This window comes from Pristis pectinata, chromosome 16 (genome assembly GCF_009764475.1).
Source record: "Pristis pectinata isolate sPriPec2 chromosome 16, sPriPec2.1.pri, whole genome shotgun sequence".
In the NCBI taxonomy this organism is placed as follows: Eukaryota; Metazoa; Chordata; class Chondrichthyes; order Rhinopristiformes; family Pristidae; genus Pristis; species Pristis pectinata.
The window spans coordinates 43,743,393-43,771,260 of record NC_067420.1 but is presented as its reverse complement, the minus strand read 5'-3'; the positions used below and the strand labels follow the sequence as shown (position 1 = coordinate 43,771,260).

Sequence of the window (27,868 nt, the reverse complement as noted above, 5' to 3'; positions counted from 1 at the left end):
AGTCGCTGGCGCTGTAATAGTGTTACGTAACTGTTACACCACCGTGAGATTGTGGCCCCTGGTTCTAGACCGCCAGCCAGGAGAACACCCTCACTGCATCCAGCCTGTCAAACCCGGTGGAATTATGTTCACTTCAACGAGAACCCCTCTCATTTTTCTGTACTCGAGTCAATAATGGCCTAATCTCTCCTCATAAAAATGTCCCATTGTCCCAAGAATCAGTCAGGAGATCAAAATGGTGTTTGAGAAAGTCACAGGGAGGAACTAATCTGTTCCTGGAGATGGTATCATGGGACTTTTTTTTACATCCCCCCGTGGGGCTTCTCAAATTTTAGGAATGAAAGCATTCCTAGTTTAGTCTACTTTAAGCAGTGAGGTGCAGGGACTTTGCAATCAGTCTCGGTATCTCTGCTTCCCAATGGTCTCAATGGGAAACAAAGGCAACCACACTCAAGGCTCTCTGTTCCCGTGGAGGAGACTGGGGCTGGTGGGGGGGGGGGGGGGGGGGGTTGATGGAGTGAGGTTTAATAGAGGCGAACCTTCACCCTGCTAAGTTACTCTGGTGAGTGGGCCATCAGTGTAAAATCATTGGCAAGAGATAGGTGCCAATTCTCTAAGAGTGAAGGTGGATTCCACTAAGTAATGTCAGAAGAGTTTTGGCCAGAGACTTAGAGTTATGGAGAGAGGGAGTCACAGGACTTGACATGATTTCTCCTTTAAACAGCTAGTGCTGGCAGGATGGCCAGAATGACATCCTTTTGGACAAGAAGTATTACCAATCCTTGGTTAAGAGCAGCCTGTTGTCCCATCTCAGGCCAACCATGGTTCTGCCAAGATGACATCATAAGCAAATAGAACTTTCTCTGCCCCAGAACTGCAAGGTGTTCAGGCTTACAAAGCCAAGATACTGGGACAGCTGCCAACTGTGGCCCGGACTCCAGGAGTGTGACTGAAATAATCATGATGACTTCATCCCGACCATTCCCAGATTCCAGCCTTTGTGCATTCAGTGAGTAGGAGGCCTTAGTTTAAATGTCAAGATGAAAACTGCCTCATTTTAGAGTCTTGCTCACCTATCTCTTACATTGCTGTATCTAGGGTGAAGATACTCACTGCTCAGTTCAGTCTCTATAGCTGCTTTCTTAATGTCAGGAATAAAAAAATTACATTTATTGTCACATCAGCAAACATTGTCCTTACAGTGCAAAGTGAAATTATTCCATAATAAAGAATTACACTGCAAACCACAGGACTGAATGGTGGCATTTTACTCAGGTGCTTGATATACTGCTGTGGTAAGCACTACGGTTGTACACTCCTACATTAATTTGTACAATCCCAAACCAAAACTCCACTGACACTGCAGATGTGCACTGCCGTATATAAAACAGGCTGGAGAGTGATGCACAGAAATGACAAAGGGTGTCCAGCCTGAGACGTTAGCTGTTTCTCTCTCCACAGATGCTGCCTGACCTGCTGAGTGTTTCCAGCACTTGGTGTTTTATTAAGATATCCAGCATCTGATGCACCTCTTCCCTTGACAGACTGCATTTGGAACATTGTGAGCAGTTTTGGGCCTCATACCTAAGGAAGGATGTGCCAGCCCTGAAGAGAATCCAGAGGAGGTTCACAAGAATGATCCCAGAAATGAAAGACAACACGAGGAGCATTTGATGTCTCTGGGCCTGTACTCGACAGAGTTCAGAAGGATGAGGGGGGAATCTCATTGAAACCAACCGGATACAGAAAGAGCTGGATAGAGTGGACGTGGAGAGGATGTTTCCATCAGTGGGAGAGTCCAGGATCCGAGGGCACAGCCTCAGAATAAAGGAACAGAGGGTGGTGAATCTGTGGAATTAGTTGCCACTGAGGGCTGTGGAAGCCAAGTCATTGGGTGTAGTTAACTCAGAGATTGATAGGTTCTTGATTGGTAAGGGGGTTAAGGGTTATGGCGAGAAGGTGGGAGAATGGGGTTGGGAAAAAAGGAATCAGCCATGATTGAATGATGGAGTAGACTCAATGGGCCGAATGGCCTAATTCTGCTCCTCCATCTTATGGTCGACACTGCAGGAGAAACAAAGGCACCCGTGGTCTTGTGTCCTACAGCGTTAACTAACACAGAGACACACTGCAGCCTGCTGCACGACAGTGTCACCAGAACATTGTAGCCCTGCCCCAGGTGGCACTACTTTACATTCACGCTGATACATTGCCTGAATAAATATTGCTGTCCTATTTAACGATGCTTAAACAATGCTGTTACAAGATATTATCCTTTCTACAACCGCATTAAACAGTGCTGATAACCACCTGCACACACTTGCCCCAATAACAAGCTGCACATAGTGTTGTGATACGTGTTTTTACCATTGAAGCCTGTCCACTGCAATGATAATTAATAGGAATATACAGAGTGTTGTTATATATCAACACACATGCCCTGCATGTATACTCACTGTGAAGTGTATGGTGTGACTCTGAAGACAGCCAAGGAGTACGTGGGATTGATATATATAGAATTACAAATTGAATTCCATGTTAAAAATAAAATGCAACAGAGCACCAAATTGTCAAAATCCAGAAACCTATAGATCCCGACACTGAATCATATGATTATAACTCACTGCCCTCTACACAGCAATGTTAGACTGTGATTGCATACCATTGCAATGTACACTGCAACATTGAACTGTGTGACTATTTACCACTGCACTGCACACTGTAACACTGAACCATGCAATTAAATACCATTGCTCAATATGTTAAACTACAAATAAACTCCTCAAAGCTGCATTATTACATAGTCCTGCCCCACCATACTCACATAAATCCATACATTGTTAAATGTCTACCTATTGCCTCTGAGACGAGACACAATACTTGAGGAACAGGTAGATTGGGTGCTGATCACCCTACGGCATACAGTGTGCTTGCCTTCATAGGTTGGGCCAGAGAATATAAAACTTGGGATGTTATGCAGCAACTTTAAAAAGCACTGGCTGGACCACACTTGGAGTATTGTGTACCATTCTGGTCCTCACACTACAGGAAAGATGCAGTTGTGCTGGAGAGAGTGCAGAGGAGATTCACCAGGATGTTGCCTGGATTGGAGGACTTCAGTTATGAGGAACAGATCGGACAGGCTGGGCTTGTTTGCCCTGGAGCAAAGGAAGCCGAGGGAGATGTACAGGATGATGAGAGGTGTAGATCGGAGAAACAGAGTCTTTTTGCCATGGTAGGGGTATAGATATAGAAAAAAGAGGATGTACGTTTAAGGATAAGAAGGAATTTTAAAGGGGATTTCAGGGGAAGTTTTTTTTTGAAACGCAGAATGGTTGACGTGTGGAACTTGCTGCCAGAGGAGATGATGGAATGAGATACAGTCACCACAAGGGATGTTTAGACAGGCACTTAAATGGGCCAGCCATAGGAGGATACAGTCCCGATGTGGACACATGAGATTAGTGCAGATGGACAAAAAGGTCAACTTTTGAAGTGCCTGTTTCGGTGTTGTACACCTCTGTGGCTCACTGTGTCCCAGGTTTGCTGAACACTCAGTTTTCAATGATCTGGTAACACATCTGTATCTAAAACCTCACTGTTTGCTTTCATTTGTCAAACAACAAATTGCAAGCTTCCCTCCAGCTCACAAAACCATGGAGCCAATGGGAAAACCTGCACCAGACCCTGAACTATGTTGGTGTTAAGAACCAGAGTGTGGAGATCTACACCTGTCATTTTTTCCGGACTGGAGACTATGCAAACTCCTTATCAGCAGAGCATTCACCACTACTGTCCATGTGGCTACATCCATCTCAGTGGCCGAGCGCTGGGGGAACATTCCCTGTTGGTGTGGATTTTGGGAGGTGCCCGAACTGTCCCACCAATTCTCCTGGAATCAATAGGGGTCCCTTCAACCAGAGAGAGATGCTACAAACTGGCACAATGCGCTCCGAGTGGGAATGTAAATACTCAGCCAAGGTCACTGGTTGCACCCTAAAGCCCCAGGTTACACCAGGTGGAGGAGGGGGTGTGGGAGGAGTTGGAGTTGGACGGATACTGTCGTCACCTGATGCATGGAATAAGGTCGAATCCACCGGCACACAGAGGTGCCTGGTCAAATTTCCCGATGGCTGCGATCTCAGCTGAAATTGATCACCAGATCAAGTTAAATCAGGTTTTCTGTGATTTGCCCTGAATAATGGAAACTGCCCCATCAAATATCAACATTTGAATCTGATGGTGACAAATACTAAACCTGGTGGTTAGAGTTGTAGAGCAATACAGCACAGATACAGGCCCTTCGGGCCAACCAGTCCATGCCGACCATGGTGCCCACCCAGCTAGTCCCAATTCCCTGTGTTTGGCCCAATTCCCTCTAAGCCCCGCCCCTCCCTGTACCTATCCAAGTGCTTCTTAAATGATACTGTTGTACCTGCCTCACCCACTTCCTCTGGCAGCTCGTCCCACACACTCACCACCCTCTGTGTGAAAAAGTTGCCCCTCGGGTCCCTTTTAAGTCTTTCCCCTCTCACCCTAAACCTATGCCCCCTAGCTTTGGACTCCCCTACCCTGGGGAAAAGACTGTTACCGTCCACCTTATCTATGTCTCTCATAATTTTAAACCATTTCATAAGATTGCCCCTCATCCTCTTATGTTCCAAGGAATAAAGACCCAGCCTGCCCAACCTCTCCCTATAACTCAGGCGCTCGAGTCCTGACAACATCCTCGTAAATCTCCTCTGCACTCTTTCCAGTTTAACCACATTTTTCCTATAACAGGGTGACCAAAACTGTACACAGTTCACTGGAAGGGAGCAGGTGTTTCCCTCACATACCCTCACCACGCCCCTAGCATCACAGTGGGGCTGGTTTCGCCAAGTCTAGAGTGATAAAGACTCCCTTGGACTGACCAAGGAACTTCCTAAACCCTTCACCGTTTTACTCTAGCAATGAGGCAGTGGGCAGTGACCAAAGGCTGTGGCTGAAGGTCTTGGATCTGTGGCTTCTGGTGGGCCGAAGGGCCTGTTTTGTGCTGTATGGTTCTATGGTTTAACCAGCCTTCCAAACCAGTGCCAGTCAGCACCTCTTCTCTCCCAAAGCCTTGTCCATCCATTTCAGTCAGGTTCACTCGCTGAGAGCAAACTGCCCTGAATTTACAAAGTTTGGCACAGGTCCAACTCACTCATGTTGTGGATATCAGCGAGCTTTAGCTGTACACGAGTGTCCTCACGTTCAGTGTTGGAAAGTCACTACCTTTAAACCACAATGGATCAAACCAGTTAAAATACATCACGCTGTCAGTATCCAGTCCCGTTCAATAATTTGATCCTGCAGCCTCACACTGTCAGATAAACTGAAATGACTAGTAGGTAGAGTGGCAGGAAGATGTGTGGCTGAGCAGAGACTCCCCAATCCTGTTTCACCCCTCGTCAAAATAACACAATGGGGGAAGAGAAAAATATGCATTTTTATCGTGTTCCTCACGACTTGGTGTCCCAAAGTGTTGACATACTTGTTGAAGGGGTGTAACTGGTGTAATGTAGGAAACACACACATTCCAATAGCACCTGGAAAACATGGATCACTTCCCATATCGTGAGCTACAAGGAGAAGTTGGACAAACTTAGGTTCTTTTCTCTGGAGTGTTGGAGGCTGAGGTGAGACCTGATAGAAGTTTATAAAATGATGAGAGGCTTAGACAGGGCAGACAGTCAGATTCTTTCTCCTAGAGTAGACATGTCAAATACTAGAGGACATGCATTAAAGGTGCAAGGGGGAATGTTTAAAGGAAATGTGTGGGGTAAGTTTTTTTGTTATATACACAGAATGGTGGGTGCCCGGAACAGGCTGCCAGGGGTGGTGGTGGAAGCAGATACGATAGTGGTGTTTAAGAGGCTGTTAGGTGCATGAATATGGAGGGGTATGGATCGTACAGGCAGAAGAGATTTAGTTTAATTCGGCAGGATGTTTGGCACAGACATGGTGGGCTGAAGGGCCTGTTCTTATGTTGTTCTGTTCAATGTTCTATGTTGGGATTCACCTCTCAGCAAGGATAGACAATGATGCTGAAATTCAACTCTACCCTCAGTACACTAGTGCAGCCTTTGGTCAACTGACAAAACGGATGTTTGAAGATCAAGATCTCAAGCCTGGCCCAAGACCCATGATCTACCAGGTAGTCATGATTCCTGCTCTCCTGTGTGTTTCTGTACTTCCACAGCAGGCGCCTCAAAGCACTGGAGAGGTACCACTAGTGTTGTCTCTGCAAAACCCTCCATATTCACTGGAAGGCTAAGCAAACCAATGTCAGTATGCTCTCCCAGACCAACACCCACAGGACTGGAGTGCGGATTATGCAGAGTTAACCTCCACTGGCCAGAGTAACACCAGATACCCAAAACACACACACTACTCTGACTTCTGACACAGGAACAGATTACTAGAGAGAAAGAGAAACAAAGGACTGCAGATGCTGAAATCTGGATGAAAAACATGATGATGCTGGAGGAACTCAGCAGGCCAGGCAGCATCCGTGGAGAAAAGCAGGCGGTCAACGTTTCGGGTCAGGACCCTTCTTCAGGACAGAAGATAGGAAAAGGGGAAGCCCAATATATAGGAGGGAAAAGCAGGGCAGTGATAGGTGGACAAAAGAGGGGAGGTGGGGTGGGCACAGGCTGGTGATGGGTAGATGCAGGTAAGAGATATTGATAGGCAGGTGCGGGGGAGGAGGGGAGAGCAGATCCACCAGGGGATGGGTCACAGGGAAGGAGAGAGAGGAAAACAAAAGGGGGTAGAAAAAAAAGAGATATAGGCTAGGAAAGGGAAGAAGCATGGTGGGGGTGGGGGGGAAAGAGGGGGTTTGGGGGAAGATTCAAGGATGTCCTTAAAGTTTCCTTGAAAAATTGCAACATTCCCACCAACTTCTGGGAATCCGTAGCCCATGACCACTCACAGTGGAGAAGGAGCATTCAGGATGGGATTGGAAACCTTAAGGCCATGCACTGGAAGCAGCGCATGTAAGTGGCAGAAGGAATGCACCACTTCCAAACTCCCCAGCCACCTGTCCCATTAGCCAGCTCCTACCCTACCTGTGGCAGCGTCTGTGGGACCAGAACTGGCCGCATCAGCCGCCTCCAGACCCATGGAACTGGAGTGGAAGCAAGCCACTCTTGACCCTGAGAGACCACCCGAGAGTAGGAAACACAACAGGTGACCTGCGCACAGCAAGATTCCACAAAGTGATGTGATGATCGGTTTTAATGAGTTGGATGAGAGATGAATATTGACTGGGCAAAGTCTTATTGAAAATTTTGCCACTGGGTCTCTCCAATTGTTTAATGCTTCTTCTGAAAGACAAGACGTCCGGCAGTCCAGTACTTCTTCCACACGGCATGGCAGCGTCAGCCTTAGATAATGCGCTCGAGCTCTGAAATGGGACTGAATCCAACAGCAAGAGTGCACCCACTGAGCCCAGCTGACGCAGAAAACTGAGCTGCGCTAACAGAAGCATATGATGCATCACATCTGAGAGCGAGTACGGTACAGAACAGACGAAAATGTTCCCCTTCCAGAGCTGTCATCTGTCACCTTGACAAGAACCACAAAAATATCCTTAGTGGGCCAGTCTCTACAAGGATGGCCACAGGAGAGCGTGTAAGCTTAACTATGGTGCTCCAGATTGCTTCTGCAGAGAGCTCGAAGTATAGCAGCTGTCTGATCAAACACCTCTTCCGATAATTCACTTTCCCTGTTTACTGATTCTTTATACGTGACAGGAGGGAAAGATATCACAGGTGAACATCTGTCCTTTAGCGAACAACCATAAATTTAGCAGCTAATTCTGGGTTAATTCTACTCTCAGCTCTCTCTCATCTTCCCCCTCCCCTGAAAACAGGAGCAGCTTTTCTCTAGATAAAGAGCTGAGGAGCAAGAGGTACAGAGGTGTATAAAATCCTGAGGGGCAGAGGTAGGGTGAATGCACTCAGTCTTTTTCCCCAGGGAAAGGGAACCAAAAACTAGAGGGCACAGGTTTAAGGTGAGAGGGGAAAGATTTAATAGGGACCCGAGGGGCCACTTTTTTTCAACAACACAAATTATCAATTTTTTTGGTATAATTGTAATACTGACTACAAGACATAATCAATTTAAAAACAGTAAACTGCTAATATTTACCTGGTTTTCACTCTAAAAGTTGTTGAAAGTGAAATACTGCTTGGTCAAAATCCTGCTTTCTGAACATTAAATCAGCCGTCATCTATAACAAGGGGTGGTATGTATGTGGAACGAGCTGCCAGAGGAAGTGGTTGAGGCAGGTACAATAACAACATTTAAAAGACACTTGGACAGGTCCATGGGTTTGAAAGGTTTAGAAGGTTATGGGCCAAACACTGGTAAATGGGACTAGGATGGATGGGGCATCTTGGTCAGCATGGACCAGTTGGGCCGAAGGGCCTGTTTCCATGCTGCACAACTCTATGACTCTAGGCGGTAATTATGATTATCTATGGTCGTGTGCAGTAGATACAGAAGCAACTTCTACATCAATACTCAAAACTATGAGTCAAAAATACAATATAGTAAATAAATAGTAATAAATCCTTTGGAATTAGGGAAAGACTTTCCTACCAGAGAGCAGGGGTTGGTAGAGGTGAACAATTGAGACAATTTTCCCTGGAGTAAAGGAGTCTGAGGGGTGAACCTTATAGAGGTTTATAAAATTACAAAGGACATAGATAAGGTGAATGACTACAGTCTTTTCCTCAGGGTAGGGGAGTCCAAAACTAGAGGGCAGAGGTTTAAAGTGAGAGAGGAAAGATTTAAAAGGGATCCGAGGAGAAACTTTTCCACACTGATGGTGGTGGGTACATGGAACAAACTGCCAGAGGAACCAGTAGAGGCAGGTACAATTTACAGCACTTAAAAGACATTTGGACGGGTACTTGGATAGGAAAGGTTTAGAGGAAACTGGGTCAAATGCAGCAAATGGGACTAGCTCAGTTCAGCAACTCGGTCAGCATGGATGAGTTGGGCCGAAGGGCCTGTTTCTGTGCTGTATGACTCTATGACTATGACCCTACTTAAAGGGAAGCTGGATAACACATGCGGGCGGGGGGGGGGGGGGTGGGCAGGGTGGTGAAGAGAGAAGAACTGGAAGACGTGGACGTGGACATGGAGAGGGGAGGGAGGAGGCTCATGTGGAGCATAAACACCAGGGAGGAGGAGAGGAAGGGATCGAGGATATCCTCAAGAGGCGGTGCCTCAAGAAGGCGGTGCCTCAAGAAGGCAGCGCCTCAAGAAGGCAGCATCCATCACTAAGGACCCTCACCATCCGGGACATGCCCTCTTCACATCACTATCATCAGGGTGGAGGTACAGGAGCCTGAAGACCCACACTCAATGATTCAGGAACAGCTTCTTCCTCTCCGCCATCAGATTTCTGAACGGTCCATGAACACTACCTCGTTATTCCTCTTTTGCACTATTTATTTATTTTTGTAACTTATAGTAATTTTTATGTCTTGCACTGCACTGCTGCTGCAAAACAACAAATTTCATGTCATATGTCAGCGATAATAAACCTGGTTCTGAATGGCCAGTGTCTACGCTATGCAAGTCAACAAGAGGTCAAACATCTCACTAAAGCAGCCAGGAATCAGATTATTTTTATCAGCTACAGTGGCATAAACTCCACATGAGGGGACCCTTCACACACCAGGAATTCTCACACACAAAAGAAAACCTTTTGACTCCTTGTGCCCACTTCACCATTCAATAACATCACAGTTGGTCTACCTCAGTGCCACCTTTCCACTCTAACCCCACACCCCTTGATTCCCTTAACGTCCAAACATCTACCAGTCTTTCTCTCGAGTATACTCAGAAACTGAGCCCCTTGATTCAGGCTCTGATGTTGGTTCACATCCTTCCAATGGAGGATTTTGCCGAGACAAAGTTGCTAGCATCTCTCCAGTACTTTAAGGTGGTTGCTGTAGGTCGTCCAAACCTCAGAAGCTTATAGGAGGGCAGGGATTATCGCTGATCCTCCACAGGGAGAAGAAATGTCTCCTCATCCCACTCCTGAATGACCAGCCCCTTATTTTGAGACTTCCACCGGGGAGACATCATCCCTGCCCCTCCCATGTTTAGCCCCATAAGAAATTTGTGTGTCCCGCACCAAAGGCTGTTTGTTCCAAAACCATGCTGTGGTAGGGCAGTGATGATTTTACTGCATTGATAGTCCAGAGACTAGATTCTCCACAGCAGCCTGGAGCATAGTAACAGAGCTTGGCATGAAGAGGTCCACTTCCCAAAACAGTGAGTTAGTGACTATCGTTTTGGGCATCGTTTCTGATACACCACACGACAGATTAGAAATGGAAAGTACTTCCACAGCACGGTCTGAGAATTTATATTGGGGTCTCTGTGTGCAAGATGCATTTACCTCTGGAACACTGTTTGTCAATCTGTGGGCAATCTCGATTGACATCACTAGTGCTACATTTTAATAGCACACACAGCCTTCAGATGCCTTGAGCCTCAAGTACAGAAGCAAATCTAACAGGAGGACATGGAGATGGGAACGTAAAAGTGACTTTGAAACCACACACAAAGTGCTGGAGGAACTCGGTAGGTCAGGCAGCATCCATGGAGAGAAATGAACAGTCAGCATGCTGAATTCCTCCAGCACTTTCTGTGATGCTCCAGATTCCAATATCTGAAGCCTCTGGTGTCTCCTGTGATATTGAAACCATTGGGATGTTGTGAAATCCCATGGAGTCAATAAAGTCCTAATAGGTTTATAAAACTATGCCTTGCACTGCACGGCTGCCCCAAGCAACAAACTTCACGACATATCGCAGTGATAATAAACCTGATTCTGAGTCGCAGACAGGGTAGATAGAATCTCTTTGCCAGGGTTGAAATGTCAAAGACTTGAGGGCATAGCATTAGGGTGAAAGCTTAAAGGAGATGTGCGATTTTTTCTTACACAGAGAGTGGTGGGTAGCTGGAACGGGCTGCCAGGGATGGCAGTGGAAGCAAGTGCAATAGTGGCATCTAAGAGGCATTTAGACACTTGAACATTCAGGGAATGGAGGGATGTGGATCACGTGCAGGCAGAAGGGATTTGTTTAATTTGGCATTGCATTCAGCACAGACATGGTGGGCCGAAGGGCCTGTTTCTGTGCTGTACTATTCTATCAACAGGAGAGAAACCTACCACCTGCACATGCTCAGGACCCACCTGAACTTCCACAATAAAGTTAGGTCCTGCTGCTCACTGGAAGGGGTTTGTAAGTAGATGGGTGGGGGTATTGGGCACCCACCACAACTGCACTCCCAGTAATTCATTCCCAGCATCAGTCACATGGCCAAAATCTTGGTACTCTTTAGCAGTGGAGGTCGAAGATAAACACTTACCTTCTCTTTGTGTGTCCACCTCCATGTATCAAACTACGACAGAATGTGATTTTAAAAGCAGCTTATTCAGGCCAAAAAGGGATGGTCAATAGGTGATGGGCAGACCGGTGGTGCACACAGACAGGGGAGCTAGCACCTTAATGTTACTTCCTGGGAAGTTTTGAAGCAACCATCAGCTCGGGAATACCAGCGACTGGAAAAAGGAAGGTCAAGAAAAGTACCACACGGGGGTAGCATCAAGGACTCTGGAAAAGGCTTTACTTCATCCTGTACAAACCAGCCCACTGCATTGTCCCATGAACTAACCTCACTTTGCTCTCCAACATCAGTGAGATGCCTGCAATGAGTGCAGTCCTGCCAACCGGATGACAGCAACCTGTGACAAGATGGACCTCTCGAAGGACAGTCTAGAATTGTTTAAAAAAAAATAGGGCATCATCCATTGAAGACCGAGATGAGGCAAATCTTTTCCCTATAAGGGCAGTGAGTCTTTGGAACTCTCTTCCTCAAAGGACAGTGGAAGCATTTTTGAATGCATTTAATGTGGAGGGAGATGTATTCTCAATAAACAAGAGGGTGAAAAGTTACCGGGAGTAAATGGAAATGTGGAAGTTAGGTCACTAACAGATCGGCCATGATCTGATGAAACAGTGGGGCAGGATTGAGCGGCTGAGTGGCCTCCTGCCTCTAATTCGTATGCTTCTCCCGTCACATCCCGTTCCACCTGAGAGATATGGGCCCCCGTGGCTTGGCTTCTTTAACACCCGTATGGCGGACTCCAAGTCACTCAACGTTCTGCCTGGTTAGTCGGCCAGTAAGATGGACCCGCACCATGACAACAAAATCCTCATTCCGTCAGCACGTGGTGTAGAGGGTCTGGAAACGGGTCCTTCACCAACCTGGTCCAACCATGTAGATACCACGGCCAAGAAAGCTCACCAGCACCTCTACTCACTCAGGAGGCTAAAGAAATTCGGCATGTCCACATTGACCCTCATCAATTTTTATCAATGAACCACAGAAAGCATCGTATCCAAATGCACCACAGCTTGGTACGGCAACCACTCTGCCCAGGACCGCAAGAAACTGCAGAGAGTTGTGGACACAGCTCAGCACATCACGGAAACCAGTCTCCCCTCCATGGACCCCGTCGACACTTCCCGCTGCCTCGGTAAAACAGCCAGCATAATCAAAGACCCTACCCACACTAGTCATTCTCTCTTCTCCCCCCCTCCCATCGGGCAGAAGGTACAAGAGCCTGAAAGCACATACCACCAGGCTCAAGGACAGCTTCTATCCTGCTGCTATAAGACTATTGAATGGTCCCTTAGTACGATAAGATGGACTCTTGACAGTCTACCTCGTTATGGCCTTGCACCTTATTGTCTGCCTGCACTGCACTCTCTCTTTAACTGTAACACTTTGTTCTGCATTCTGTTATAGTTTTCCCTTGTACTGCCTCAATGCACTGATGTAAAAAATTGATCTGTGCAGACAACATGCAAGACAAGTTTTTCCACTGTACCTTGGTACATGTGACAATAATAAAACCAATTTATCATTTTACTCCAATAGCAAGAGGAACAAAGAGTTCAATGCAGTGCCGAAAGAGCTTCACTCTGTACCTCACCCCTGCTGCAGAACCTGCCCTGGGAGTGAAACAGCTTGAAGCAATGTTTACTCTGGTCCTTACACGTGACATCCAGTGAGGCAGCGAATGCAGATGGCAAAATTCTTCTCTTCCCCTGTCCTATCATCTCTCTTCCTGCCAAGTGCAATATGTAAACTATGGGAGCTCCAAAACCCCACAGCGTACCTAAGGCAGGGGTCTAAAAGGGTCTCATTCAGGAACCAGAGGACATCAACTAATTAATTCACGACTATGGATAATGAGAAATTAAATTTAACCAGAAGTTTATTGTCTTTCTTATCCAATCTGACAGATGTCACACATAATGAGACTCCAGTAGAACTTATGAATGAACACAACCTGTGGAAGATTTGCTCGGCTTATGAATAGCAACACGTTGAAATCATTCATGAATGTTTCCTTGACATGGTATTTCAGAGGGTGCATTCATGATTCTGCTGCAGATCACAGTCAGACAATAACTGCCCCCTCACTTTGACACTCCAGGTAAAATAGTTTCTTCAATGAATGCACTGTACAGGATGAAATGAAATCGCAGCTAACCTTCAATACCTTGTGTTTCCAGCACTTCCACTGACTCACAGCTCAGGAGGTAGCTGTTCAACCCATCAATCCTGTGCCAGCTATCCTACTGGACTCACTCACCAGCTCTTATCCCCTTAGCCCTGAGACAATTTATTTTAGGTATTTGTGCCTCTTCTGAAAATGATTGAGTCTGCTTCCCCCACCATTTCAGGCAGCACGTTCCAGATCACAACTCACCGCGTTGTCACTCCGCCTGTCTGATTCCTTTACATCAAATCTGTATCGTTTGGTCATTAAGCCTCCTGTCAGTGAAAACCGATTGTCCTTATTTCATCAAAACTCTTTAAAAGATCTTGTACACTCACTATCTCTCGTTAGCCTGATTTGCTCCAGGTGGAATAATCTCAGCATCTCTGGTATTTCTGCTGAAGTCACACATCCCCACAGCCATTTCAGCAAATCTCCTCTGCACCCTCTTTAAAACCTCGAAGTGTTGGACCGATAAATACCTGCATCAAACGAGGTAGCAGTGGATTCCGACCACAGTGTTTCTGCTCTAGCGTCTGTCAGGTCAGAGTAAAAAGCATAGACTGTGCAAAACACGTCACAGGTCCGCAAACAGGAACCCATGAACCTCCAGAAACACCAGGTACCCAAGACCCCCATACATCCAGCCCCCTTACTTGACCTCCACCCCAATGAGCTGCCTACATGTCCCTTTAATCAATTCCCCACAGATTAGGCACAACTCCCTAAACTTAGATCCTACTGTTTACCATGTTAACTGGTGAGGGATCATCGCGTAGAGGAATGTGGTGCTCTGATATTAACACCAAGGTTTACACAAGGCTTCAGTAACATGGCTGCAACTGGAGAAAAATGTTTACGTCAATCCTGTCCTGATACCCCCACCCATCCTCTAACACGCTTTGATACCTCCCACATGTACAATGCTCTGATATACAACACACTACAATATGTTCCATGCCAAAACATTGAGAAGTTTTGTGTCAGTCGCTGTAACATTCTTTAACAACCCTCAATCCTTCCAATTAAATTCTAACATTTACTGATTTGTCCCACACTTCATGACTCCGGTATTACACGTCTTGACGTACTACACACCCTCCTTGTAACACAGATATATTCCACACCCCCACTTAACACTCAGATGTCTCCCATCTCTCTCTATAACACTGTCTCATATACTCAACAATCTAACACTCCATTAGATTAGTCAAACATGAATAAATCTTCATAAATCCATGCTGACTCAGCTTAATCCTATTTTTTTTCCCCCCCCAAGGTATTTTATGATTACATCCTTCATTATAGATTCCAGCATTTTTCCTCCCGCTGAAGTGAGCTAACAGGTCGGGAGTTCACCGTTTGCTCTCTCCCTCCAGTCTTAGACAGTGGGGTCACATTTGCTGCCCTCCAATCCACAGGGTCAATCCCAGAATGCATAGATATCCACAACAGCCACTATTTCTAAAGCCATCTGGTACGTAGATCATCAGGGTCCTTGGGATTTATCAGTCTCGCCAACTTGTCTCCTTACTGACACCTACTTCCCTCAGTTCCCCGTCCTCCTGGACCCTTGGGTCTCTCTGGAATTTTTGGCCATTTGTTTTGTGTGAAGATGACACAAGACATTTGTTTAATTCCTCTGCCCTTTCCTTATACCCCATTACAAATGATCCCTGTCTTCATTGCCCTCAGTATTCCTTTCCCTTTTCCATACCCACCGACGCTGTAGTGAGTGTTGCTGAACCAGGATACAGCCTGATCCCACCAGTGCTGTTTTTACTTATTCATCAATGGGATGTGAACATCACAGGCAATACCAGTGGTCATTGCCCATCCCAAACTTCCTTGAACAGAGGAGGCAGTTAAGAGTCAACCACATTGGAGGGTCTGGAGTCACATCCAGGCCAGGAGTAAGGATGGCAGATTCCCTAACTTGGTGGACTAGATGGGGTTTTACGACAATCTGGTGAGTTCATACCTACTGGTCGCCCCATTACAGGAAGGATGCGGAGGCTTTGGGAAGGGTACAGAAGAAATTACCAGGATGCTGCCTGGATTAGAGGGTATGAGCTATAAGGAGAGGTTGGACAAACTTGGGTTGTTTGCTTGGAAGCTGAAGGGAGACCTGACAGAAGTTTATAAAATTATAATGAGGGGCATAGATAGGGTGGGCAGTCAGATTCCCCCCCCCCCCCCAGGGTAGAAACGTCAAATACAAGAGGACATGCATTTAAGGGGAGAAGGGGAAAGTTTAAAGGAGATGTGCGGGCAAGTTTTTTTCTTACAGAGAGTGGTGGGTGCCTGGAACGGGCTGCCTGGGATGGTGATGGAGGCAGATACAATAGTGGTGTTTAAGATGGACACATGAATGTGCATGAAGTGGAGGGATATGGATCCTGTGCAGGCAGAAGGGATTTAGTTCAAATTGGCTTCGTGTTCGGCACAGACATGGTGAGCCAAAGGGCCTGTTCCTGAGCTGTATGGTTCTACATACAATTATGAAACATAAAAAAAACCAAAGGAATAAAGCCAGCGGCAGGCGATTCGACCCCTCATATCTGCTCCACCATTCAATGAGATCATTTTACCTCAGCACCTCTTTCCTGCACAAACCTCATATCCCTTGATTCCCTTCTCATCCAAAGTCTACCTGTGCCTGCCTTGAATGTATTCAGTCACTGACCCTCTTGTGTAGGTCACAAGGAAAGCACGCCGGTGTCTTTACTTACTTAGGAAGTTAAGGAAGTTCGGTTTTTCACCGAACACTCGAACAAACTTCTACAGATGTACTGTTGAAAGTGTCCTGACTGGTTGCATCATGTTCTAGTACGGCAATTCGAATGCGCTGGGATGCAAAAAGCTGCAGAGAGTAGTGGACTCTGCCCAATACGTCACAGGCACATCCCTTCTACCATTAGTAGTATCTACAGGAGGCGTTGCCTCAATAAGGCAACGTCTATTATCAAAGATCCCCACCATCCGGGCCATGCCATCTTCTCACAGCTACCATCGGGCAGGAGCTACAGAAGCCTGAAGCCCCACAACACCAGGTTCAGGACAGCTACTTCCCTTCAACCATTCAGTTCTTGAACCAACCAGCACAACCCTAATCACTACAGCTAAGCCACACCATGATCACTTTGCACTAAAATAGGCATTGTTTTTTTGATCCAATTGTTCTTTCCTGTAAAAACTGTGTATAATTTATGTTCAATTTTTGCTTTCCTTGTGAATGCTGCTTATCTGATGCTATGTGCCTGTGATGCTGCTGCAAGTAAGTTTATCATTGTACCTGTGCACACGTGTACTTGTGCAGATGACAATAAACTCGACTTGAGATTTACTTAAGAGATTTCTTCTTATTTCAAGTCCTGAATGGCTCACCCCTTATTTTGAGACTGTTACCTCTGGTTCTAGACTCCCCAGCCCAGCATCCACCCTGTCAAGCCCAGTAAGCATTCTGAATGCTTTGATAAGACAACCTAATTCTTCTAAACTCCAGAGAGAATAACAGAGACACCAGAGACTGCAGATACCGGAATCTGGAGCAACAAACAATCTGCTGCAGGAACTCAGCAGGTTGAGCATTGTCAAGGAGGTCAAGAAGATGCTGCTTGACCCACCGAGTTCCTCCAGCAGATTGTTTGTTGCTCCAGCAAAAACAAGCTCAGTCAGTTCATGGAGAAACCCTGCTCCTCTGTACAAGTGCCCCAGATGGTGGGATTCAAACCCACGTCTGGAGCAGGGGGCCATGAGCCCAGCAACTTCACTAACAGGTTACAGGACCCACCCTGCCCTGCTGACACGTTGGGAAGGGTGGAGTTGAGGGGAATCAGCTGGTGAGCGGTGGGAAGGTGGAGGGACAGCGGGCGGGGAGGGGTTCACTCTCCCCTCTCCAGAACGTCTCCCCGGGACCCTGTCGGTCATCCCCTCAGCTTCAGAGGGTACCAGGCATTTGGAGGGAGAACAGCCAAGGGTCAGGAGATGGGAACTGAGGAGAGGGAGGGGGGTGTGAGGGAGAGGGAAGGGTTGAGGAAGGGTGAGGGAGATGGGGGGTGGAGGAGAGAGGGCTTTGAGGGAGGGGTGTTGGAGGGAAAGGGGAAGGGGACCAGCCTCCCACCGACCCCGGGGACGCAGGCAGGACTTCACCAGATCAGAGAGTCCAGAGCAGGGCACTGGAGGGGGCCGATCCGCCGCCCGGGGTCCATGAGTCTTCCCCCCCTCCTCCCCCGGCCAACCTGGGCCGTTCCGAGCCCCCATCCCACCCTGCCCACCCCGGACTAACTTTAACAGAGCTCCAACACAGACACCCCCCTCGCTGTCTGCACATCGCCCCCGGGCAGCTCGGCGGCAGGAGAACCACATCAGACACCGCACCTCCCTTGCTCGCCCGCCCAGGTCTTTGTCTCTCCGACTCGCAGTCGCGCCCCTCTCCCCCGATCACTCCCACTGACCCTCTCCCCCGGCCACTCCCACTGACCCTCTCCCCCGGCTCTCTCCCCTTATTTCTCTCTCTCTCTATCATTTTCACTGACAGACCCACTGCCCCATCACTCCCTCCACACTCACTCTCACACTTTGTCTCTTCGTCATTTCATTTCACGAACCAATCCCTCCCTTCCCCCTCCCCACTGACAGACCCTCCCTCCCTCCCCCTCTGATCCTCCACCGACCCTCTTCCCCCTCCTCACTGTCCCCCCTCCTCACTGACAGACACCCTCTCTCCTCCCTCTACCTCCCCTCACACTTCCCTCCTCTCTAACACTCCGTTCTAACTCCGCTCCCTTTTCCCCTGACACCCTCCTCCTCCCCAATACGCTCCCTTCTCCCCTTCCTCTCCCCCTCCCTCCCCCGTCCCCCTCGGACCCCCTCCCCCCCCCCCCCTCCCCGACCCACTCTCCTCTCCTGCCCTCCCCCCCGACCCCCTCTCTCCTTCCCTCCGACCCCCTCCCTCCCTCCCCCCTCCCCCCTCTCTCCCCCTCCCCCCTCTCTCCCCCTCCCCCCTCTGACCCCCTCTCCCCCCCTCCCCTCTGACCCCCTCTCCCCCCCTCCCCTCTGACCCCCTCTCCCCCCCTCCCCTCTGACCCCCTCTCCCCCCCTCCCCTCTGACCCCCTCTCTCCCCCTCCCCTCTGACCCCCTCTCTCCCCCCTCCTCTGACCCCCTCTCTCCCCCCTCCTCTGACCCCCTCTCTCCCTCTCCCTCTCACAATCGGACCCTCAAGCCTTTCCCCGCGCACCTTGACAGCTCCCCCCTCCCCTCCCCTCCCCTCCCCCGGCCGCGACCCCTCCGCTTACCGGCGTCGTCCTCGTCGAACGAGTTCATGCAGGGGAAGTAGATGGCGAGCGCCTCGAACGAGGCGGACAGGCTGATACGGCTCTGGGACCTTTGGATGTTGAGGTCTCCGGGCGCCAGGTCGGGGGCGGCGGGCGCCTTCGCCACTCTCGGGGGCGCATTCTTCACCCGCAGCACCGCTCGCGGCGTCTTGGCAGCTGTTGGGGGGTCGGGGGCCGCCGAGAAACCTGTGCCGGCCGGGGGCCGGGGCCGCGCTGGGCTGGAGTGGGCGGGGGTCGCTGCCTCTCCCGGCTCTACCTGTCCCGTCCCGTCCCGTCCCGTCCCGGCGCGCTGTCACATCCCCCGACTCGGCGCGCACCTCCCTGCGCTCTCACTGTGGCATTGACGGGAGCGGGCAGACGCTGGCACGGAGGGAGGGGGCGGCCGGGGGTGGGATTCCGCCGGCAGCTGACGTCTGAGCCACCAATCGCTGGCCGGGGGCAGCCGGGCTGGAGGGGAGGGAGTCACTCAGTGAGAGACCCGCCTCTTCGCAGCGGTAACTCTGCGCCCTGCTCTTGGCATGTGTGTGTGTACATGGGTGTGTGTGTGTACATGTGTGTGAGTGGACGTGTACGTGCGCGCGCCTGTTCATGTGTACATGAATGTGTACTTCGGCGTACATACATGTGTGTCAGTGTGCATGTGCGTCTGTGTGTGCACGCATGTCTGTACATGCATGTATGTGTATATGTGCGTGTGTACACGTGTCTGTGCGCTTACATGCACCTGTCCATGAGTCTGTACGTGTGTGGTTTATGCGTGGCTAACCCTATAACTGAGTCTGTGTCCGTTTGCATTCATGTCTTTTTACGTGTGTGTGCATACACACTCACACATACGGAGATCTGCATGTGTGCAGAGATCCCACCAACAGCGTCTCCAAAAATAAATCCCCCACGTTAATTGGCTCAGCTCTCCAGCCAATGTCAGTGTTCGCTCCCGGGTCAGTGTCCAGTCCCAGGACAGTCTGCTCTCCAGGGACAGTGTCCATTCCCAGGGCAGTGGCCAATCCCAGGGCGGTGCCCAATCCCAGGACAGTCCGCTCTCCTGGGACAGTGTCCAGTCCCAGGATAGTCTCCTCTCCCAGGACCAGTGTCCAATTCTGGGGTCAGTTCCCTCCCCCAGACCACATTCCTCCCCAGTCAGTCTCTGGTCACACTAAGCCAATTCCTATGGACTTTGTCCACTTTGTCCACGTGCCCAGCACCACTGCCAAAGCAAGCGCTCTACTGCAAGCTCCAAAACAGCCAGAGATCTCCAATAGGACAGAGGAAACCATTCACGGATGATGTCGGAGCCTCCACAGAAAATGTAATGTCTTCACAACTGGTGGGAGAGCATGGACTGTGGTCATACAAAGTGGAGAGAGGCAGGTGGAGACCATGGGCAAACAGCAGAAACAGTGACCCACCCCCCAAACAAGGTTCAGCTTCCCCCCCGTCCCCACATCCCAAAGGCATGCAGGTTGGGGGGGAGTTCAAAGTCAATGTCGGGTTTATTGTCATCTGCACAAGTCCATGTGTGCACAGATGCAATGAAAAACTTACTTGCAGCAGCATCACAGGTACAGAGCATCAGATAAGCAGCATTCACAAGAAAAGCATAAATTAAACACAATTTTTACAAGAACACAATTAGAACAAAAAAAAAGTCTATTTTAGTGCAAAGTGAATAAAGTGGTCATAGTGTTGCTAAACTGCAGTGATTAGGGTTGTGCTAGTTGGTTCAAAGACCAACTGGTTGAAGGGAAGTAGCTGTTCCCGAACTTGGTGGTGTGGGACCAGGCTTCTGTACCTCCTGCCCGATGGGAGCTAATTAGGTTAATTGTCCGTTGTAAATTGCCACTTGTGTGTATGTGAGGGGTAGAATCTGGGGGGAGTTGATGGGAATCTGGGGAGAATAAAAAGTGGGATTAATGTAGAATTAGTGTAAAATTGGGTGCTTGATGGTGAGTGCGGACTCAGTGGGTCAAATAGCCTGTGTCCTTGCTGTATGATTCAATGAAGACACAAGAGAGACTGCAGATGCTGGAAGTCTGGAGCAACACACACGAAATGCTGGAGGAACTCAGCAGGTCAGGAAGCGTCTGTGGAGCCTCGGCCACCCACCCCAACAAGCATCAGCTGTGGTAGATTTGGCAGATGCCCCAGAGGACATTTCAGCCACCCCAGAGCCTACAGGTGGATACAGCAGTGGGTGGCACAGTTGGTAGACCTGCTGCTTTACATGCTGCTGCTCCAGTGACATAGGTTCAATCCTAATCTCGGGTACTGTCAGTGCAGAGTTTGCTCGTTCTCCTGTGACCGTGTGGGTTTCCTCTGGTTTCCACCCACATCCCAAGGACATGCAGGTTGGTGGGTTAATTGGCTGCTGGAAATTGCCCCTAGTGTGTAGGTGAGTGGTAGAATCTGGGGGTGGGTGGGGGGGGGGGGGGGTAAATGGGAATGTGGTGAGAATAAAAAAATCTGATTAATATAGGATGAGTGTAAATGGGTGGTTCATGGTCAACACTGACAAGATGGGCTGAAGGGCTGTATGTCTCTATGAGAAGCTTTAACTATGGGTAGCAGGTCATCCTTGAACACAAGGGACTGCCTAAGACTGATGTGTATCGTGTGATGTTTATGTGCAGTAGAATTACAGAGGTGATGACAGCAGAAGGTAAATACTGTCTGTCTCCAGGGAGGTTGAATAACTTTCCCCGGTCATCAGTAAATCTAAATACCTCACCTGCAATGTAATTGATCAACGTTACGGGCTGAGTAACCGGTTCCTTAGTAGGAACCTTCTCAACGTCCCTTCTAACTTCCTGCCAGCAAATTATCACCAAAATAGGAAGAATGAGTCACATCTGCCAAGATACACACATGATTGCCTTGACACCCCTGACAGAAATATCACCAAGAGCATCTGCCTGTAATTCAATCTGTCAGGGAGGAGATGAGTTTGTATCTACAGCTGAGCAAAAATTTATCCATCTTTAAACATCAAAGGTGCCATAAGTGTAACATAAGTACATACAAATTAGGAGTAGGATCAGGTTCTCTGGTCCTTCAAGCCTGTTCACTGTTCAACATCACAGCTAATCTACCTCAGCCCCATCCCCATATTCCTTGAATCCCTTAATATCCAGAAAGTTATTGATCTGTTTTGAATGGCTCAATGGCCATGTCTCCACAGCACTCTGTGGTAGAGAGTTTCAAGGATTCACCAGCCTCTGAGTAAAGAAATTTCTCTCCCGATTCTGTGACTGTGATTTTTGGTTCAAGTTCCCCCAGCCAAGGGAAACCTCCTCTCTACATCCACCCGTGAAGCTCTGTGGGAATTTTGTAAGTTTCAATGAGATCACTTCTAATCATTGCACTTGTGGAACTGTTGGGAGGTGCCTACTCGATCTCTCCTCATATGACAAACACCATCGCTGGAATCAGTCTAGTGAATCCTTCATGCATTCTGTCTATGGCAAATACATTCTTTTTTTAGATAAGGAAATTAAAACTCTATACAACACTCCAGGTGTGCTATCACCATGGACTATCTAATTGCAGTTAGACATCTTTAATCCTGAACTCGAGTCTTCTTGCAATAAAGACCAACACACCTTTTGCCCTCCTAAACACTTGCTGCATTGCAGTGTAAGCTTTCAGTGAGTTGTGAAGAAGAGTATCCAGGTATCTTTGACCAACAATGTCTCCCAATCTCTCAGCATTTAACAAGTAAACTCCACATCCTTTCCCCATCATTTTCCCTCCTGTGTACTTGCTCATTCACTTTACTTTTCTATATCCCCTTGAAATATCTTTGCATTCTCCACCCCATTCACAATCTCATCTACTTTTGTACCATCTTTTCATATGGAAGTAACGACATTGCATCCCCTCAGCTATATCTTTGATATAGATTTTGAATAGCAGGGACCCCAGCACAGACCCATGTGGCCAGTCAGAGGCCCCCCACCCTGAGAAAGATCCATTTATTCCCATCCTTTGCTTTCCATCTGATTACAAACTTCAAGACAAACTCCATTCCAGTGCATTGCCCCCAGTTGTGTGTGCTCTAAACTTGCTGACCGACCTTCTGTGTGGGATCTCATCGAAAGCCTTCTGAAAACCTAAGTACACCACATCCACTGGTCCCCCACATCCTCAGGAATTTTTAATGATTAGATAGATAGATAGATAGATAGATAGATAGATAGATAGATAGATAGATAGATAGATAGATAGATAGATAGATAGATAGATAGATAGATAGATAGATAGATAGATAGATAGATAGATAGATTTCTTTATTAGTCACATGTACATCAAAACACACAGTGAAATGCATCTTTTGCGTAGAGTGTTCCGGGGGCAGCCCGCAAGTGTCGCCACGCTTCCGGCACCAACATAGCACGCCCACAACTTCCTAACCTGTACGTGTTTGGAATGTGGGAGGAAACCAGAGCACCCGGAGGAAACCCACGCAGACACGGGGAGAACGTACAAACTCCTTACAGGCAGTGGCTGGAATTGAACCCGGGTCGCTGGCACTGTAATAGTGTTACGCTAACCGCTACACTACCGTGATTAGTTCTCTTTCATACGCCTGTGTGATTCTACTCAATCTTGGTTGGTAATTGGTTTATTACCGTCACATGCGATACAGTGAAAAAACTTTGTTCTGCATGCCATCCATACAGATTATTCCATACATCGGTGCACTGAAGTAGTACAAAGGAAAAGCAATAACAGAATGCAGAATAAAATGTTACAGTTACAGAGAAAGTGCAGAGCAGGCAGACAATAAGGTGCAAAGCCACAACGAGGTAGATTGTGAGGTCAAGAGTTAATCTTATCGTACTAGGGGATCATTCAATCATCTTATTTAGATATTAGATATTTCTTTATTAGTCACATGTACATTGAAACACACAGTGAACTGCATCTTTTTGCATTTCTGTGAATGTGCTGGGGGCAGCCCGCATGTGTTGCCACACTTCCGGCGCCAACATAGCATGCCCACAACTTCCTATCCTATACGTCTTTTGGAATGTGGTATAGAAGCTGTCCTTGAGCCTTGAGTACAGAGAAAGTGCAGTGCAGATAGACAATAAGGTGAAAGGGCCAAGACAAGGTAGATTATAAGGTCAAGAGTTTGTCCTTATTGTACAAGAGGTCCGTTCAAGAGTCTTATAACAGTGGGATAAAAACTGTCCTTGAGCCTGGTGGTGTGTGTTTTCAAGCTTTTGTACTTTCTGTCTGATGGAAGGGAAAAGAGAGAATGTCTGGGGTGGGTGGGGTCTTTGATTATGTTGGCTGCTTTACCGAGGCAGCGAGAAGTATAGACAGAATCCATGGAGGGGAGGCTGGTTTCCGTGATGTGCTGAGCTGTGTCCACAACTCTCCGCAGTTTCTTGCAGACATGGGCAGAGTAATTGCTGTACCAAGCCATGATGAATCTAGATGGGATGCTTTCTGTTGTGCATCAATCAAATTGGTGAGGGTGATCGGGGACATGCCGAGTTTTTAAAGACATACCCAGTTGACCCCTCACTCCAACCATTCATTTTCTTTTGCATGGCAGCACACAGTAAAACTCCAATTGTTCAGATATGCTGATGGTTTGGCATCTGGCTCACTCCTGAGTCCGGACTGTGAGCTGGGGTCCAGAGTGCAACCAGGCCAGGATCCGGACTGTGGGCTGAATGTACAGTTGGAGCCAGGGTTGGGGTCCCGACACCAGGGTTCAGGAAGGTTGGTGGGTTTGAGTCCGGAGAGCTTGAAGATTTCACGCTCCATTTAAACTTGCCAGGATCAATGGAAAGTTTATTACACCACAGTGTAAATTGCTCCAAGTGTGTGGGTGAGTGTAGAATCTGTGGGAAGTTGAGGGGAATGTGGGAGGATGAAATGGGATCAATGTCAGATTGGTGTGAATGGGAGTTGATGGTTGGCATGATCTCGCTGGGCGGAAGGGCCTGTTTCCATGCTGTATCACTCTATGACTCTACGGCGAGGTGAAATAAAAGTGTGTTTGAGTATTACTAGGAATAACATCCAACAGTCCTTAAAATCTCCCAGTTCAGCACCACCAAAATTCCAAGTGTGCTGAATTATCGGAGGTTTAGTCTGTATTATCAGAAAGTACAGTAAAAGCCCACTTGGCTGATCGTATGTGTGTTGGACCTCAAATCAGTCACACTTCTCCTGCCTCTCCCCACCCTCTGCCCCTGAGCCCTGCACATTTCTGATTATACCAATGGTTCAAAACTTGGTCTTCACTCAAATAACCTAATGGTAGAATTCAAAAGTGAGGTTGTGATGGTTTAGTTAAACAAGACCTTAATCAGACCCACATGGGCAAAACTGCCCACAGTTCTGGCCACCCTACCTCAGTGACAAAGTATTGATCCTGAGGTGAATACAGCACAGATTCACCAGAGTGATAAAGGGTTGGTAAAAATTGGTATATTGGTTTATTATTGTCACATGTACTGAGGTACTGTGAAAATCTTTGTTTTGCATCCCATTCATAAAGATCATTTCATCATCACATCAGTGCATTGAGGTAGTAAAGCGGAAGCAACAGAATGCAGATTGAAGTGTTACAGTTACAGAGAAAGTGCAGTGCAGGCAGACAATAAGGTGCAAGGTCACGACGAGGTAGATTGTGACGTCAAGAGTCCCTCTTATCGTACTAGGGGACTGTTCAGTAGTCTCACAACAGCGGGATAGAAGCTGTCCTTGAGCCTAAATAATAAGGGTTAAATTATAAGGCTGGATTTCATAAACCTGACTTGTGCTTCCTTGACTTTGGATGGTTGGGCGTTGATCTAATTGAGGCACTTAAAATGATGAAGGAATTTAGTAATATCAAACTATTTCCTCCGATGAAGGAATCAGGAATCACCCCCTTCCCAGTGGTGTTGCTACATTCTTGGACTCTTAACTCACCCTCTCTCGGTTGTTCAGTTGTTGTCATGTTAGCATTTCTTTTTGCACTATTTCAGATTGCATGACAATCTCTGCACCATTCTGCTGTTCTGCACTCATCACTGTATTTATTGTTGTATTAATTATTACCATGTACACTGTTTACTCTGTGAGCTTCATGTGTACAAGGGATTTCATTGTACCCTGTTGTATGTGGCAATAAACTAATCTGAAGAATGTTCAGGCATAGAGTTAATTGTGAAATCAGACAGTAATTCATCACACAAAAGAACATGAAAACACCCCCTCAGTCAAAGGGTTGTGGCTTCTGGCAATCAGTTGGATTTGAAGACTGAAATCGATGGAATTTATGAGGGTTAAGGGGTTATGGGATGAGGTGAATGCCACACTAGATCAAGGGTCTCTCCTTCAAAATGAGCAACAAAAACAACCTGAGTCCTTGAGGCCTCAGTCCTTCAACTGATGTATTAAACCAGGCTCCAGTCTGCTCTTACATGGAGCAGACAATCCCATGGCACTACTTCCAACAAGAACAATGAAGATCTCTGCAGTGTCTTATCCAGCATTTCTCTTTCAGTCAACATCATATGAACAAATTGTCATGTCGTTAACGCATGGTTGGTTGTGGGATTGGGAGGGGCACAAATTGGTTGCAATGTTCTCCACATTACAACAGTGCCTCACTTCAAAGGCAAACCATCGGATGGAAAGAGCTTTGAAAGGTACCCCAGAAGCAGAGGTCTTTCTCTCTTTTAACTGAATGCAGAACTGGATTGAGGGCTAAACGGTCTCTTCCTATGTTGCTCACAGTTGTCCATTCTCAAGTACCACTGCCCCCACCCCTATACATCAACATTTTGCCACCTTTGGTGTGAGCTTGTATAAGCCTCACCTTGAGTGATGTGCTCCTTCTTGAGTGTTGGTCGCTTCTTTGCCAGAAAGCTGCTGTAATCTGGAGCACACCGTCTGAACAGGGGGAGGGAGCAGATTCAAAATTTTCACAGGATTTTGGACAACAAGTAAAAAATGAAATACTTCCAGAGTTACAGAGGTAGAGCAAGCGATATCTAATTGGACGGCTATTTCACATCCATAGTAGGCTGACTGGCCTCCTGTGTGCTATGATCAATGGAGCTGACAGAAAGACACACAACTTATATTGTATAAGGAACTGAACATTGTATAGATTTTCTTTTTATCCTGAACAATGCATTTGTTGAAGAAATAATGACTCCTAGCAAGAGGGGGGAAAGACTTAAAAGGGATCTGAGGGGCAGCTTTTTCACAGCGGGTGGTGGGTGTGTGGAACGAGCTTCCAGAGGAAGTGGTAGAGGTGGGTACAATTACAACATTTAAAAGACATTTGTACAGGTCCATGGGTAGGAAAGGTTTAGAAGGGTATGGGTTAAACATAGGGAAGCTGGAATTGCTCAAGTAGACGACTTGGTCAGCATGGACAAGTTGGGCCAAAGGGCCTGTTTCCATGCTACGTAGCATGGGGAGGAGATGCAGGAGACTGAAGACCCACACTCAACAATTCAGGAACAGCTTCTTCCCCTCCGCCATCAGATTTCTGAACAGTCCATGAACCTATGAACCCTGCCTCATTACGCCTTTTTATTTGTACTGTTTATTTATTTTAGTAAGTTATAGTAATTTTATGTCTTTGCACTGTACTGCTGCCGCAAAACAACACATTTCACAATTCAGTGATAATAAGTGATTCTGATTCTGACGATTTTAAGAGGAAGTTGCCTAATGAGGGAAGATGGAGCAGGTTGGACTTTGCCTTCTCGTGCTTAGAAGAAGGAGAGATGATTTTACTGAAACATAATATTTCGAGGGAGCTCAGCGGATAGATGCTGAGAGGATGTTTCTTATGGGAGGGGAGTCTAGAAAAGGGAGGGCGGAGTATCAGAATAAGGAGCCACCTTCTCCTGACTTTACAGTCTGACATTGCCCCATCCCTCCCTC

At 47.6% G+C, this 27,868-nt stretch overlaps 2 protein-coding genes across 3 annotated transcripts in view; both read right to left on the bottom strand.

The window, feature by feature from the left end:
• Nucleotides 1-19,450, bottom strand: part of LOC127579086 (regulating synaptic membrane exocytosis protein 4-like) — an 84,135-nt gene extending 64,685 nt beyond the window's left edge. The window contains exons 1-2 of one of the 2 annotated variants that reach the window (XM_052031722.1): nt 14,107-14,126; nt 11,728-11,828 (exon numbers count right to left, since the gene is read on the bottom strand). Coding sequence is in view for 1 of the 2 variants with exons in the window: in XM_052031723.1 (XP_051887683.1) it covers nt 18,923-18,950 (28 nt within the window). In the remaining variant the exon portion in view is untranslated. Of the gene's footprint in view, nt 1-11,727; nt 11,829-14,106; nt 14,127-18,922 lie in introns of those variants that run through there. The other variant, XM_052031723.1, reaches the window with a different exon arrangement.
• LOC127579057 (DENN domain-containing protein 3-like) overlaps nt 1-27,868 on the bottom strand; it is a 743,140-nt gene that overhangs the window by 610,965 nt on the left and 104,307 nt on the right. The gene's annotated exons all lie outside the window — the stretch shown is intronic.